At 36.8% G+C, this 17,467-nt stretch overlaps 1 protein-coding gene across 1 annotated transcript in view; it reads right to left on the bottom strand.

The window, feature by feature from the left end:
- Nucleotides 1-17,467, bottom strand: part of LOC124622655 (multidrug resistance protein homolog 49-like) — a 385,512-nt gene that overhangs the window by 75,280 nt on the left and 292,765 nt on the right. Inside the window, exon 18 of the mRNA XM_047148447.1 lies at nucleotides 2,818-3,021. Coding sequence (XP_047004403.1) covers nucleotides 2,818-3,021 — 204 coding nt within the window. The remainder of the gene's footprint in view (nucleotides 1-2,817; nucleotides 3,022-17,467) is intronic.

The raw sequence follows: 17,467 nt of genomic DNA, 5'->3' as shown, positions 1-17,467 counted from the left end.
AAAAGATATTAGTAAAATAACTGTAATGACATTGTCAAGCACCCAAGTTACAAATAGTAGCAAAAAGCATGCCAGGATATCTCAGTTCAGTTTCCTACTTTGTTGTAAACAGTTTGTATGTCATTTGCTTTTTAAAAGCATGCCAGAAGGTGATTCTCTGTCTTTACAATGACTCTGTGTTCTGGTGACACTACAAAGTGACTATTTAGTATTGTTTGATGTATATTTGTGAAGCCTTTTATAATGCAATCTCCTGTAATGTTGAAAAATGTGACTTTGTTACAGATGATAATTATTTTGAACAAATATGCAACTAAAAATCAACCAAGGAAAGAAAGAAAATAAATTGGAATTAAGTATGAATGAAATACCATTATTCTTATGAATTTTAAGCCTGGGTACCACTGAACAATAAAGCAATTTCTGCAGAGTTCACCACTGAACCATAAGCAAGAAATTTTATACAAGACAAACTTTTGAGCACTTACCTTACCAATGAGAATAAAATACACTGAAAATAGTGGTGAGTTTGCTAGGAGAGAGACTATGTCATGGTGTGGTTTAGGTAAACTAAATATGTTTGCACCCATATACATTTGAACCCCCCCCCCTCCCTCCCTCACACACACACACACACACACACACACACACACACACACACACACACACACACACACAGAGAGAGAGAGAGAGAGAGAGAGAGAGAGAGAGAGAGAGAGAGAGAGAGAGAGAGAGAATGGCGTGGTGTGGTTTTGGTAAACTAAATATGCTCCGTGTGTATTACCAGTTATGTATCACAGCAATGAGGCATAGACTTTTCATGTGTAATCCATACATAAACATAGGTTTCCCTGTCAAGCAATGGAGATATGTATGTTGAGAGGTATGGCAGATGGGAAACTAACGAATGGAACGGAGGAACGGAGATTAGTTGAGTGGTATGCATGCTTATGACTGTAATGTAAATACAATGGAGGTGACCAAGAGAATGGATGTCGAATAAACTTCTCCCTCTTGAGAGGAGTATTTGCTCCAGATGTTGCTGTATCTTGCTGAATTCCAGGAAACAGGGGGAGACTGAGGCAACATTGTATTATAAAATGCTGGACATGTCGTAATATGTTGAAAGGTGGGAATATGAATGCACCAGAGAACATGGTCAAACATGATTGTTTTGGGGTACAGATGCTATGGTGTGGGGAGGCAAATGTTGCATGGGTACACTGACCTCCAAATCTTTAAACACGGCACGCTCAAAGGTCAATGTTATTGTGACATTGTACTCCTTCACCATGTGCATTTATCAGAGGTTCATTTGGCCTTGAATTTATTTTTATGGATGTCACTGTATGACTGCACTGAGCAGCACTAGTGGAGGTCTTGGAATGAGAGGATTTCAGTGAATGGCGTGGCCTGCCCATTTCCCCCAACCTCCCCCCCCCCCCCCCCCCCACCCCCTACCTTAAATCCCATCAAACACATGTGGGATGCACTGGGGAGATCTATTGCAGCATGTCCAGATGCACCAATGATCATCCAGCAGTGGTCAATACTGCTGGCCTTTTGGTCAGCATGGGAGCTCATTACTGAGTATGCACTGTTGTTGGTGGTAATCACACCCTTATTAAGAACTATATCTTGCCATTCGTCATGTACAGGTGACCATTGTGAATCTAGTGACTTTAACATAATTATTGTCTGTGAATAAAACTGCCATTTCTGTTTGTCTCAGTGCATATGTTTTTAGTTGCCTTCTGTACTACTCTTTTTATGTCTGGTCCAAGTGCCACCAAGCTATGTTACTTGGCAGTGACACATGATGGAAAAGTTACTTTCATTCTTGTTTTGCACACCAGTGTGCACACCATGAATAATTAGGGTCTCAACACACATCCCTGCAGCATGCCCCAGGTTACTTATACAACTGTTGATGATTCTCCATCCACAAAATATGTTTGCATCTTTCTACCAAGAAAGTCTCAGTCCAGTCACAAATTCTGTTGAATCCTACTTGATCATGCTTTCCTTAATAACTGCTGTTGTGGTACTGAGCCAAATCCTTTCATACGTCATCTGTTTCTTAGTATATTAAGACTAATATCTATGGAATTCATCTTTCCAATGATGTCAGAATCAAATGAATGAATGAACTGAGTGGAAGTGCTTTCTTGCAACTCCATAGCTGCAGATACTACATACTGTAAAAACCACAATGTAAATTGTGATTATCAAAACTCTATGAATGATCTTTGTACAGTTGACATCTCTTAATGCAACTAATTTTTCAGGACTGATATGTTATTGATCTGTGTCATTTGTGACCTTCTTGAATACATATACTATCCTTTTTTAATCGTATTTTATCACACAGAAATTTATCAGATTTATTGAATTAGTTGTGTAAATATTTTACAACAGCATTTTATACACAAGTACAAAATGAAGACATAATTTAAAAATAAAAAAATACCATTTTAAATATTTACCAAGTCTGATAATTATTAGATGCTATGATATGAATAACGATGAGCTTACAAATGAAATACATAAGATAACCATGAAAAATATGTTGTGAAAATATAAGCAATAACACTACAGAAGCAGCTTTACACATACAAGAAACTGACTACAAAGAAGCAGAGAGAATTGAATGAGCAGGCAACAGTATAAGCAGTGAACCATGAATGAACAACTGGAAATAAATTCTTCTCTAAGTCAGTAATAAAAATAATGAGTCTATATAAAAAATTTACATCTACTAGACCTAGACAGGCCACATTTCAGATGTGTGATCATCAATTTCACAAAGCTACTTACCTTTGTTGCTTGTTCCAACTTTTTCTTCTCATCCAGTCCACCTCCCTGCATGATTTTTGCTTCAAGAAATGTTGCTCCAAAAACAATTGGCACTGATACCATTGCAACAAGTGCAAGTTTCCATGTGTACAGAAGTGCAATGACTGCTCCAACAAATAAAGTTGAGAATGCTTGAACCATGGTACCAATTCTTAGCCCCGTTGCCTACACAATCATCAGCCATATTAGAAGATAACAAAAATAAACTAAAGCATGAACAAACAACAACATAAAACAGAAGTGGCCATTCAAGTGTTTCCAGAAAAGGAGTGATAGGAATAAGACTGGTAAAGGATAATGGTAATTTTTATTTTGGCATGTACAGCAACTGGATTATTATTGACTAGATGCTGACAGGACTACTTCACAAATTCATTATTATGGCTACTTATGTGTACCCTGTTCATATCTCACTGAACTAAGCATTTGTGATTTTGCTCTCATCACTTATTTATTAGTTTTATGTTAATTTTTGCTTCTCCTACCCAGATATTTTTCTCACAGTAAAGAATAATGGTTTTATATTTGGTTAGTAAGAAATCACTTACAGAGATATGTAAACAGGCAGAATACGGCACTGTGGTCGGCAACACCTATATAGAACAAGTGTCTGGTGCAGTTGTTAGATTGGTTATTGCTACTGCAATGGTAGTTTATCAAGATTTAAATGAATTTGAACGTGATGTTATAGTCAGAGCATGAGCGATGGGACACAGCATCTCTGAGGTAGGAATGAAATAGGCCTTTTCCCCGTATGACCATTTCACAAGTGTACTGTGAATATTAGGACTCTAGTAAAATATAAAATCCACAACATCCCAGTGGCTGGAAAAAGATCCTGCAAGAATGGGACCAACAATGAGAGGAGAGAATCGTTCAACATGACGGAAGTGCGATCCTTCCGCAAACTGGTGCAGATTTCAATGCTGGGCCATCAACAAGTGTCAGTGTATGAACCATTCTATGAAACTTCATCAATATTGGCTTTCAGAGCCCAAAGCCCACTCATGTACCCTTTATAATTGCATGACACAAAGCTTTACACCTTGCCTGGTCCTGTCAACACTGACGTTGGACTGTTATGATTGGAAACATGTGGCCTGGTAGGATGAGTCTTGCTTCAAATTGTATCAAGCAAATGGACATGTATGGGTATGGAGATAACCTCTGTAATGGTGAGGGGCGTGTGCAGTTTGAGTGATATTGGACCCCTGATACCTCTAGATACGACTCTGACAGGTGACATGTACGTACGTGTCCTGTCTGACCAGCTGCGTCCATTCATGTCCATTGTGCATTATGACAGACTTGGGCAAATCCAGCAGAACAATGCGACACTCCACACATCGAGAATTGCTACAGAGTGGTTCCAAGAACACTCTTCTGAGTTTAAACACTTCCGCTGGCCACCAAACTCCCCAGACATGAAGATTATTGAGCATATCTGGGATGCCTTGCAACATGCTGTTCAGAAGAGATCTCTACACCCTCATTATCTTCTGGATTTATGGACAGCCCTGCAGGATTCATGGTGTCAGTTCCCTCCAGCACTACTTCAGACATTAGTCAAGTCCATGCCATGTTGTGCTGCAGCACTTCTTTGTGCTTGCGGGGGACCTACACAATATTAGGTTGATAAGCCAGTTTCTTTGGCTTTTCAGTGTATTTAAACCCAATAAAAATAAGTGTTACATTTAAAAATTTATAAGTTAAAGAAGTACATTATTTTAATTGATCTTTGGTATTGTGTAGGTAAAAATGCATTTTTTTATGCTACACAATAATTTTAACCAGCAATTTTGTCAAATTTGATAGGATCATTCATGCCTAAATGAATATAGCATAACACCAATTTGAAACAGTTTTTTAAAATAATTTTGTGCTTTTCTGAGAATTGGGTGCTTTGCTAACTTCCTAAATAATCTCTGATATCTTTTCCTTGACTTTTGCCTCCTTTCAGCCTCATACAAAGTGAATTACTTTTAGCTAAGAATCTCAGTGACCTGCAACCTCTTCTCCCTTTCCAGTTGCCTGAACTATTTTCTCTATTCTACTCTGAAGGACTCCATGGTTCTGTGTGACCTTGTCTAGGAGTTGATCTCCTGAATAGAAGTACTGTCCTGTGTCCTAGTGAATTTAATCATTATATACACATTAAAGGAAGCAAGTATTATGTAGTGATAAGGCATAAAACTGATAGTCCAGCTGCACATTATTAATACAGAAATACCCAACAGGTTTTGGTGGGATCTTCAAGTAAGCATTTGTGACGATTACTGACTTATTGATTTTCATTTGGTCCCATTTTGGTTACATCATGCACTGGATGTGGTACCTATAATATAGGACAGATAAACTTAACACAATATCCTAAAATATTTAGCCTACATACCAGTATCACAATATAAAACAGCATAGTACAAGTCATTGAAATATAACATAATATCATATTTCCAAATGATTACAGTAGACTCATGGAAGTAATAGTAACATTCCTCATTCTTTGCACATGTATTCCTCTACACTAAAAAATTCTTTTTCCTTTAAGTAATCCTTCAGAAGTTTTTGAGACGTCCTTTCACTCATATTGTACTGTACACTCTGAGTAAGATGCTTTATTAGTTCCAAACATGAGTATTGAGGGCCTTTTCCAGTGCCTCTGTAGAATCTTATGAAGATACTTTACTAGTCGCATATCAGAATGTTGAGGGTCTTTTTCAGCACCTCTCAGTCTGTGTGGTGTACTCCTCAGCTAGCCTTTATTTCTTGTAGCATATGAATAAACATCTGTATCTGCATCATTGCCTTTGATTAATGAAGTTATTGTTTTTTACATGTACATGGATAGAAAAGTGCATATTTTTAGATTACGAAAAGCAGTTCTGCAGAAGCTCATATTATTTTTGTTAAAATTGTCCTAAAGACCTTTTTCACAATATAAAAATTATTTTTGTATTGTTACTGCTGGAGTTTCCCCAAACAGTAATTCCATACTGTAGGCATGATTCAATTAGAACATGGTACATTGTGGATAGAAGTTTTTCTGTTAGCTTGTTGTGCAAACTGTTTCATAATAAGTATTATGGTGATTAATTTATAACAGACACTGTCTGTATGTTGTACCCATTGGAACTTATTGTCAACTGTAATTCCCAAAAATTTTATAGAGTAACTTCTTTTAGTGTTTTTGCATCTCTGAATATTGCTATGTGATCTTCCTTTTCTCTGTTCATGAACATCATGAACACTATTTTTTTAGATTTATTATAAAGTCATTCTGTACATTTGGTACAATTAAACCTGGTGCTCGTCTTGAGCAAGTGCTTTCAACTGTAAACAATATCTCTCAAAAGACAGTGAAGGAAGACTTCATTGTAATATGTGGTGGTGCAAATGACGTCACACACAATGATGGTTTGCATGCTGTTAATGCCCTAAAATCTGCTCTAAACCATCTAAATGACTCAAATGTCATTGTTCTCGATATTCCACACAGGTATGACTTGCCTCAATTCTCGTGTGTAAACAGGGCAGTAGCATATACAAACAGTCAAGATGCAGAAATCTGCAACTGTTACACAAATGTACAAATGGTTAAGGTGCAACATTTTAGTAGAGATCTTTACACCAATCACGGCCTTCACCTCAATCGGCGCGGAAAAAGTCACTTAGCGTCCATTATTTGTGAAATCGTCATAAATGCTAGGAACAATGTATACTCAAAACACACACATTCGAAGAATGAGTGCTCCACAACACAAGAAGACTGCAGGAATGGGTATAGAGAGACGACATTGGACAAATGGCTGCTGAAAACACCAGGTAAAGCTGATTCTTCCCAGGCTCCCAGTACATGGAAACAGACCAACTTGAATAATTGGATAGTGAGAAATACCAAACCCACTCTGTCAACTGATATTTCGTTTTTAGGGATAAATGTATAAGTGGTTCTGGAAATCAAAATCTGACTATTTACCATCAAAACATATGTAGCCTGAGCAACAAGATTAATGAACTCTTAATTAATATGTAGGAGCCACAAGGTATAGATTGTGCCCATGTTCTGTGCTTTAGTGAACACCATGTTATGTCAGATATTGAAAAACTTGCTATAGATAATCACTGCTTAGCAACATTTTATTGTAGGAAATTTATAGAAAAAGGCGGAGTAGCGATCTATGTCAGAAACAGCATCACATGTAGTGTAATTAATGTGCTGAATTTTTGTATAGATCAGCAGTTTGAAGTGTGTGCCATAGAGTTGGCTTCAAATAACTCTTATATAGCAGTAGTTGCTTTATACAGGGCTCCTTCAGGCAACTTTAGCATTTTTTTGAAACAGTTAGATGCACTCTTAATACGCATATTTAAACTCAGTAGAGATGTCATAGCTGTTGGAGACTTCAATGCAAATTTCCTAATGAACTCCAGAGACAGAGTAGATCTTGAGAACTTGATGTCCTCATATAAGCTTGCTTCTGTTGTAAATTTTCCCACCAGAATAACTTCACGAACAAAATCATTAATTGCTAATGTATTTATTGACATAACCAAGATTGATGATATAGCTGTCAGGCAAGTTCTGAATGGTCTCTCTGACCATGATGGACAAAGACTCACCATTAACAATTCAAGTATTTGTGAGATTAATAATGGTCCCAACTGGAAAATTACTAGGAAATCTACTGATGAAACTATTGAGATCTTTAAATCATGTCTCCAAAACATAGACTGGAGTCCAGTATATAATGTAGAAATGCCAATTCCAAATACAACCTTTTCAGCAATGAAGTGACTCTAATATTTGAAAGTACCTTCCCAAAAAGAATATATAAAACCCATATTAAAAAATCCACCAACAAGCCTTGGATTACCATTGGAATTATGATTTCTTGCAAAAGAAAGAGAGTTGTACATTGCCTCAAAAAAAATCAGATGAACCTAACCTTTTAAATAACTATAAAAATACTGTAAAATATTGAACAAAGTCATTCTGAAATCAAAAAGTTTGTATCTGTGCTCAAAAATTAATAACTCCACTAATAAAACCAAAACTATATGGGAAGTGATACGAAATGAGACTGGTGCAAATTACCCCAACAAGACCAAAAATATTGCTCTTAACAATGAAGCTGAGCCAGTTCAAAATCAAGATATTGTAGCTAAAATCTTAAATGAGCACTTTTTAACTGTTGCTGAGAAAACAGCATGCAAAGGCTCTTCAGAAAAGGCAATAAAAACTCTGAAAGAACTTTTCTCTAACTCTATAGACATGATAGGTATGGCCCCCATAACTGTGCAAGAAGTAAAAAAAAAATCATAGTGTCTCTAAAAAGTAAAAATTCGTCAGGTGTAGACAATATTTCCAGCAAACTGCTAAAACCCAGCTGTAATCAACTCTCTAAAGTTCTAGCTCATATATTCAATTCCTCTCTAAATCAAGGTATCTTCCCTGACAGAATGAAGTATGTTACTGTGAAGCCCCTCTACAAAAAAGGTGATCCCACAGATGTTTCCAACTATCATCCTACCTCTCTTGTAACAGCATGTTCTAAAGTCTTTGAAAAATTAATATACATCAGGATATTCAATCACCTTGAAAAATTTGCACTAATTAGTAAACAAAAATTTGGTTTCAGATCAGGGATATCTACATCCAAAGCAATTTACGCACTTACAAATAATGTTTTAGAATGCCTTGACAAGAAAAAATTACCCATTGGCATATTCTGTGACCTGACTAAGGCTTTCGACTGTGTCGATCACACAATACTTTTAGGAAAAGCAGCCCAATATGGAATCTTTGGACAAATGGGTAACTGGCTCAGATCATATCTAGAAGATAGACAACAAAAATAGTATTAGGTGTTAACAATCTACAAGTAGGAGAGGTAGAGTCTGACTGGGGAACAGTACATCATGGAGTTCCACAAGGGCCAGTCCTTGTCCCCTCCTATTTATTATATATATTAATGACCTACACCTGTCCTCAAATAGTGCTAGCAATATCACAATGTTTTGCCGATGACACAAGTATAGTGACAGCCAGCAAAACCTCCACTGACGTAGAGTTAAATGCCAACCAAGCACTTGCAAATGCTCTGAACTGGTTCACGGCAAATTCTCTAGCAATAAACCTCTGTAAAACAAATTATATGCAGTTCCAATCCAGTTACATAAGCCCAGAAGAGATTAACATTGCACATGGGAGCCAACAGTTGCAGAGTGTTCAGTGCACAAAGTTCTAGGTGGTCACATAGATAACCGGCTCAACTGGGAATTCCACATACAGCAAACACTAAATAAGCTTAGACCAGCAACATTTGCCATCTAAATAATCTCCAAAATTGGAGACATCAACGTATCAAAGTCTGAATATTTTGGCTACTTTCATTCAGTGATGTGCTATGGAATAATCTTTTGGGGCAACTCACCACTTTCAAAAAAAAATTTTTTTAAGCCAGAAAAAAGTAGTCCGAATTATATGTAGTGTCCCCACAAGAGCCTCATGGCGAAATCTCTTTAAACAGTTAGGTATATTAACCAGTACCTCACAATATTTCCTCTCACTCATGGCTTTCACTCTTCTCAATTCCTCTGAATATGAAACAAATGAGGCATACCATCATTATAACACAAGGCGGAAAAGTGATATGCACTGTGAATAGAAAAATCTCTCTCTGCTGCAAAAAGGGGTAAAGTACACAAGTACAAAAATCTTTAATGCACTCCCGAGTAATATAAAGTGTCTTAAAGAAAATAAAATGTTATTAAAAAAAAAAAAGCTAAAGGAATTTCTATTGGAAAAATGTTTCTGCTCTTTAGATGAATTCTTCAACTGAAATAAGTAATTTGAGTAGTAATTCAGATTATTTCCTGTCATTGTTATCTGTATTGTTTTTTATCACTATTGCATTTTTGTAATATATTGTTTATTATCTTGATTATATTATTGTGTTGTACCAATTTTGAATCATTCATCTACCATGTGTAACATACCAGTGTGTATTGTATTGTATGATATCTATATTGTATCTGCTTTGACTCATTCCACATCCATGCGTAATCACGCCATACTGGATCTATGGAATATGTATCTCAAAAAAATAAATAAATAAACAAGTCACTGTAATGTGGTATTTGTCAACAGGAATGCTCTTCTTTCCAGTGTTTCCAGATTACTTTCGATAATGTCATCTTATCAGCATACAGTATTTTTTCATCCTTCTCAATGACCTTATTATTGTTTATAAATAAGTTGAACAGAAGTGGGCCAAGTACAGATCCTTGAGAGACACTATACTTATAATCTCCAATTTCAGATCTGCACCCAGATTCTGTTTCACTTACTGTTTTATGTAACTGACACATAATTTTATCCATTGCACTGCATGTCTATGTATGCCATAGCTTTCAAGTTCTTCAATTAGTGCTGATGGGTGATTGTGTCAAAAGTTTTAGACAAGTCCAGAAACGTAACAGATACAGAATTTCTTTTATCAAATGCATCTATAACAGATTCTGTTAGGCTTGAGATAGGGGGTTTCCTTAGACTTCTGTTTTTGGAAATCACGTTGTGCCGAAATCAGACTACTATGTTTCCTAGGAAACTTCTAGCCAGAAAAGGTTAATATTTTTATCCAATCATTAGCAAAAGAAACCTGGGAAGATGTGTACTCAAAAATCATCAACTGATGAATCATTCAATGCATTTTATAACACTTTCATGTCCATATTTGAGATGTGTTTTCCAAAAAAACTGACAAAAATTAATGTCATGCCAAGAAACAGCAGCCAGTGGATAACACCTGCTGTCAGAGTATCCAGTCAAAAGCTAAAACTTCTCAATCAACTGAGGAAAGACAACCAAGATGAACACTTTGCAGAATATGCTAAGACATATAAAAAAATTTATAAGAAAGTAATTAAAACATCCAGGACAATGCACAATGACAAAGTAATCATAGGGACAGAGAACAAGTCATAAGCAATACGGACTATAGTAAAAAAGGAAACAAAGAAAAGTGTTAAAAAGCAAGGTGACATTTGTATTAAAAGACGATCGTGGTGTGTTACTCAGAAATGGTACTCTAGCAAATTACATAAATAACTATTTCATAAACACTCCAGTCAGTCTGAGTAAAACTTTTGCTAGTAATAGTAGTACCATAGTTCAAAGAGAGCAAAGTGGTAGTTCAATATTGCTATGTCCCACAAGTAAATTAGAAATTCTTAAGATAATAAAAACAATGAAGAATAAAATGTCCTCTGGAACTGATGAGGTACCAAATTCAGTCATAATTAAATGCACTAGTTTCATAGCAGAACCACTCTCACTTATCATAAACATATCATTAACACAAGAGGCATTCCCACAATGATTAAAAATTTAAAAAATAAAACCATTGCATAAAAAGGGTAATATATATGTAGTGGGAAACTATAGACCAATAGCTTTGTTATCTGTATTTTCAAAAATAATAGAGACTCTCATGAAAAATATAATTACAAATTACCTCGAAATATTTAATCTCTTTTCTGTAAACCAACTTGGTTTTTGCAAAGGCATGAGTACAGAAACAGCAATTACCCAATTCATCGAAAACATTGTAACAGAACTTGACAGTAATAACAGTACAGTTGGAATAAACTTGGACTTATCGAAGGCGTTCAATACTGTTGATCATGATATCTTGATAAACAAACTAGAAGCTATAGGTATATGAGGAGTTGCATTAAAATGCTTTCAGTCATATCTCCACATTAGAAAACAGGTAGCAGAAATGACTTCAGCAAACAATAAAAACCAAAGTATTGTGTACAGATTGGACATGCAGACAGTACCAATCGGAGTACCTCAGGACAGTTTTCTAGGATCTCTCTTATTTCTTATATATATTAATGATATTAAGACCCCAATCAGTGGCATGCACATAACTTCATTTGCTGATGACACAAATATTGTTGTAACAGACATAAATAGGGTATTGCCAACATCTGCAACCAGAGTGTTGGAATACATACAAAACTGGTTTGAACAGAACAGGCTAACCTTAAATATTTCAAAAAATAATTCTATACATTAAAGGAAAACAAAGTCTTATAATGTTGTGAACCTCAAAATTCAAAATAAACAAATTGAAAGGGTAGCTGCCACAAAATTCTTAGGTGTGCAAATTGATGAAAATCTAGACTGGAAAGCCCACATTCTCTACCTCACTAACAAGTTAAGTTCTACTTGCTTTGCATTGTGCATAATTAGTACTATGTGTACAAGAGAGTGTAGCAGAACTGTCTACTTTGCTTACATCCATTCTGCTATCACCTATGGCATAACCCTCTGGGATCATAAAAGGCAAACATGAAAACCATCTTCACCTTACAAAAATGAGCTGTTAGAATAATTTCAAACAGTAAAAGGCTAACACCTTCCAAATAGTTATTTCAACATCTAAATATTCTACCCTTACCGTGCCTTTTTTTATATAAAGTGCTGTTAATATAAAAATGCACATTGATAATTATAAAACCAACTCAGATCTTCACTCGTACAAGACAAGAATGTGCATTGCCATCCACATAACAAGAGAAAACAAGTCTTTAACACATAAACAAACCATCAATCTGGGTACTATATTGTACAACAAACTTCCAACTCAGCTAAAAGAAATAAAAACAGTGTCTACATTCAAGGGAGCAATATTTAAATTCTTAATGACCAACTGCTATTATAGTATAAATGAATATCTGCAACAACCTTGTAGCAAGTAACTACATTCATTTACTATATGTTAATAGTACGATAAATCAAATGCTTGCCACAGCCTCAATGTTAATTTTTCTGAACAAAAGTGTAAAATCAATTATTTACTTGTAATCCTCCTCCAAATTCTGTGTAAAAGGCTCTGAACAAAACTGTTAAATCAGTTATTTACTTGTAATGTATTTCTTCTAAAAGATCCTTCTCATGCTTTTATATTATTACTGTAATCAAAGTTGTATTCCCCAAAAATATTGTGATGGGTACAATGAACAGTTGTATTATGTAGGAAGCTGTACACCCTTATCTTATTTTGTTATACTATGTTCCTTATGAAATCCATACTTAAACTGTTGCTGGATGAATAAACTACTACTACTACTACTACTACTACTAATGTGATCATCCCATGATGAATGAGCATTTATAGTATTCTTGAGAAACCAGAGAGTAAAAATACTGGTCTGTAGTTATTTTGGTCATATTTGTCACCTTTCTTATAGACTGGTAGAACTTTGCATATTTTTAATTTTTCTGGAAATACTCCTCCTTCGAATGAGCAGTTTGCTATATCCAAAAGAGGTTTAGTTATTTTTTTATTCCCATACTTCATTATACAATTTAATATTTCATCACTTCCTACAGATTTCTTGGATTTTAATTTCTGGATCATTTCATGAGGTATGTTTTTATTACTGGTTCCAGGAACATTGAGCACGATAGTTGCCCTAGGTGTTCTAGGATCCTTTGACCTCTGATGATTTTTTCCACCTTTAAACTTTGTACCACATCTATAAAATTCTCGATGAGTATATAGCAATGTTTCTTCCCCTGTAACTGTATTGTTTTCATTTCCATTGACTTAATAAAATTTCTGTTATTTTTGCTCTTTTAACTACATTTTTCAGTGTTGTTAATGTCCCATGCTGTTTTACTTTTATGATTTGAATTTGCTATGGCTCTGTTTGCTGTATTGGCTTTTGCTTCTCTACATTGGGCGTTTTAAGTATAATTACAATGAAAGCTTTGTGAAAGAGTGTCTATAAAAATCAAGACACGCCCTATTATGATTACATACACATGAGCACTTAACAACCATGCAGTAAAAGTAACAACAAGGAGTAAAGAGTAAGCTGTCAATATCAGTTTGCATATCCTAACATGTTCCCTTAAACTGACATTGATACAAAATATGAATTTCAAATGTGCAGCCAGTCACTCACTTATTACACAAGACCGCAGTTCCTACCACATGTTTCATACCTTGCATTACATAGGGGTTTTGTAACAGCTAACATTTCTTCAGTAGGCAGATGTTCAATATTAACAACTCCTGACTCAACACACCTTCTTATACAGTGATATTTTATATGTATGTGCTTGGATTGAGAATTTGTCACTAGATTCCTCGCTATCTGAATGGATCCTTTATTATCACACTATACTTTAAGCGACTTTGTGACACTATTTCAATATAACTTGGACGTAAGTTGACTTAACCACAATAAATCTTGAACAGTTGATGCCAAAGCCATATATTTAGTTTCACAAGTAGAAATTGCAGCAGTTTTTGTTTTCTACTACACCATAAAATTAATCAGTTTTGCATTTTTATGCATGAACCAGTTACATAATGTCTTCCATTGCTTTTACTCCCCAATCTGAAGGTCATCTCTAGAAAATTCCAACTTATAGCCAATGGTTCACTTTAAATATCTAAACACATTTTTTTTTACTGATAACAAATGGACATTTATAAAACAGTGATTATATCTGTTAAGGAGATAAACAGCAAAGCAAATGTTATGTCTGGAGGTTTGTGACTGATATAGCAGACTTCCAATTGTGTCCTGATGAAATACACTGATGTCAGTTGATTTGACTACCTCAAATTCCAAAGCAAGTTTGAGTGATGTTGACATTGGCTTGGCTTCATTCATTCAAAATTTCTCCAGAACTTTTCTTGGCAGATCCAAATCATCCCATTTTCATGATTTCATGTAATTTTCATACCTAGGCAACGGATCACTGGTCCTAAATCTTTTATCTCAAAAAATCTCTTCAGAGATCTTGATGTATTTCAAAACACTTATATCATTTGAAAATAATAGCATATCATCAAGATATAACACTATGATGAATAGTTTGCTGCCACTTATATGAAAATAGGTATGTGGATTAGTGCTTGATCTGCTCAGTTTCAGTTTCCTCATCACCTCATCAATTTTTTGATTCGTTCCTACCAGCCTTTTTAAATACATGAACAGCTTTCTTCAGCCTCCATACTTTTCTAACAGCTGTAAAATTTGCTGGTGGAATGGCATAAATTCCTCCATTTATTTCTCCATAAAGATAAGCTGAGGTAATATCAACATGTTCAATCTCCAGGTTTTCTTGAGATGTCTCAGACAAGAAATATAGATGCATGCTTGACCACTGGAGAAAAAGTTTCCTGAGAATTAACACCTTGTGCTTGAGAGCCACCTTTTACTGCTACGTGTGCCTTAAATGTTTCTGGTGCACTGCTAATCCCAGGCTGCATCTTCAATACACACTTAGTCTTGGGAGATATGTGTCCCCTGGGCAGTTCTACCTCTTCAAATGTGTCATTATGAGCTAGAGATAAGGATTCTTTTCACATTTATTTTTTCTGTTCTTTCTCATTTATTCCTTCTTCAAGGCCTCTTTCAAACCGTTGTCTGCATTTGGAATTCATTCTTGCAAGTACTAAGTAGAATGGTCAGGCCACTCCTTGCGTTTTGGCTTTCTGCTTGCCCTTCAAGGTGTGAACCCTTGTAGAACTATAGGATCCAAGTTTTGATTCTCGTGTTCCTCATCCTGAACTTTAGTTTCCACTGGGTCACTGGCAAAATCATAAATGGTTCATTATCACTATTAATGGAAATTCTCATATGAGATGTGAAACAAATACTAACAAAGAGATAGAGGGGCTGGCCAGTACTTACCTCAGCTCAGTACAGCCGATAGATACACATAAAACACATAAAACAGAACCGAAAATTTACGTTCCTAGCTTTCGGAACAAATGTTCCTTCATTGGGGAGGAGAGAGGGGAAAGAAAGGGAAGAAGGGAAAGGAGATTCAGTTACCCACAACCCAGGTTATGAAGCAACAGGGAAAGGAAAATAGGGAGGGTAGCAAGGATGGAGGCATGGTTGTCAGAGGGAAGCCAAAGATATTCTACTGTAAGTACTGTGCCAGCTTCAAACCAAAGAGGATGCATACAGAAGTAAAGAGGTATATAGTATAAAGATAAACACAACTATGTAGGATGAAAAGATGTGTGAATGGATAAAGAGGAAAGGGAAAGAGGAAAAGACTGAAGAGTAAATGGGATTGAGGTTGTTTAACGTAGGTTCAGTCCAGGGGGATGGCGGGATGAAAGGATGTGTTGGAGTGCAAGTTCCCATCTCCGCAGTTCAGAGGGACTGGTGTTGGGTGGGAGAAGCCAAATGGCACATACGGTGTAGCAGGTTCCTAGGTCCATAGAATTATGCTGGAGGGCATGCTCCGCTACTGGGTATTGGGCATCTCCTAGACGGACAGTTCGTCTGTGTCCGTTCATGCGCTCAGCCAGTTTAGTTGTTGTCATGCCGATGTAAAAGGCTGTGCAGTGCAGGCATGTCAGTTGATAAATGACATGTGTAGTTTCACATGCAGCCCTCCCCTGAATTGTGTATGTTTTACCAGTAGCGGGGCTGGAGTAGGTGGTTGTGGGGGGATGCATGGGGCAGGTTTTGCAGCAGGGTCGGTTACAGGGGTAGGAACCGCTGGGTGGAGAAGGTAGTCTGGGAATATTGTAGGGTTTAACAAGGATGTTACGGAGGTTAGGGGGGGCGACGAAAGGCAACTCTGGGTGGTGTGGGGAGAATTTTGTCAAGGGATGATCTCATTTCAGGGGTTGACTTGAGAAAGTCATATCCCTGGCGGAGTAATTTGTTGACGTTTTCGAGGCCAGGATAATATTGGGTGACAAGGGGGATGCTTCTGTGTGGTCTGGGGGTAGGAACATAGTTGTTGGATGGGGAGGAATGTATTGCATGGGAAATCTGTTTGTGGACAAGGTCTGCGGGATAGTTGCGGAAGAGGAAAGCATTGGTCAGGATATTGGTGTAGTTGTTGAGGGATTCGTCACTGGAGCAGATACGTTTGCCACAAATACCTAGGCTGTAGGGAAGGGAGCGTTTGATGTGGAAAGGATGGCAGCTACCAAAGTGAAGGTACTGTTGTTTGTTTGTGGGTTTGATATGGACAGAGGTGTGGGTGTGAGCTTCAACAAGATGAAGGTCAACATTCAGGAAGGTGGCTTGGGTTTTGGAGAAGGACCAGGTGAAATTCAGATTCGAAAAGGAGTTGAGGTTATGGAGGAAATTAATGAGTGTTTCTTCACCATGAGTCCAAACCACAAAGATGTCATCTATAAACCTATTCCAGGCCAGGGGAAGCAGCTGTTGGGTGTTCAGGAAAGCCTCCTCCATGCGGCCCATAAAGAGGTTGGCATAGGATGGAGCCATCCTGGTTCCCATGGCCGTTCCCCTGATTTGTTTGTAGGTCTGGCCTTCAAAAGTGAAGTAATTATGGGTGAGGATGAAGTTGGTAAGTGTGATAAGGAACGAGGTTTTTGGAAGATCTTCGGGTGGGCGTTGGGAGAGGTAGTGCTCAACGGCAGAGAGACCATGGGTATGTGGGATGTTTGTGTAAAGGGATGTAGCATCTATGGTGACAAGAAAGGTTTCAGGTGGGAGAGGAGTGGGAATGGATTTGAGGCATTCTAGGAAGTGGTTTGTGTCTTTGATGTAGGATGGGAGTCTGCGGGTGTTAGGTTGGAGG

This window comes from Schistocerca americana, chromosome 7 (assembly GCF_021461395.2).
Source record: "Schistocerca americana isolate TAMUIC-IGC-003095 chromosome 7, iqSchAmer2.1, whole genome shotgun sequence".
Lineage (NCBI taxonomy): Eukaryota > Metazoa > Arthropoda > Insecta > Orthoptera > Acrididae > Schistocerca > Schistocerca americana.
This window is presented reverse-complemented; position numbering and strand designations above follow the sequence as displayed.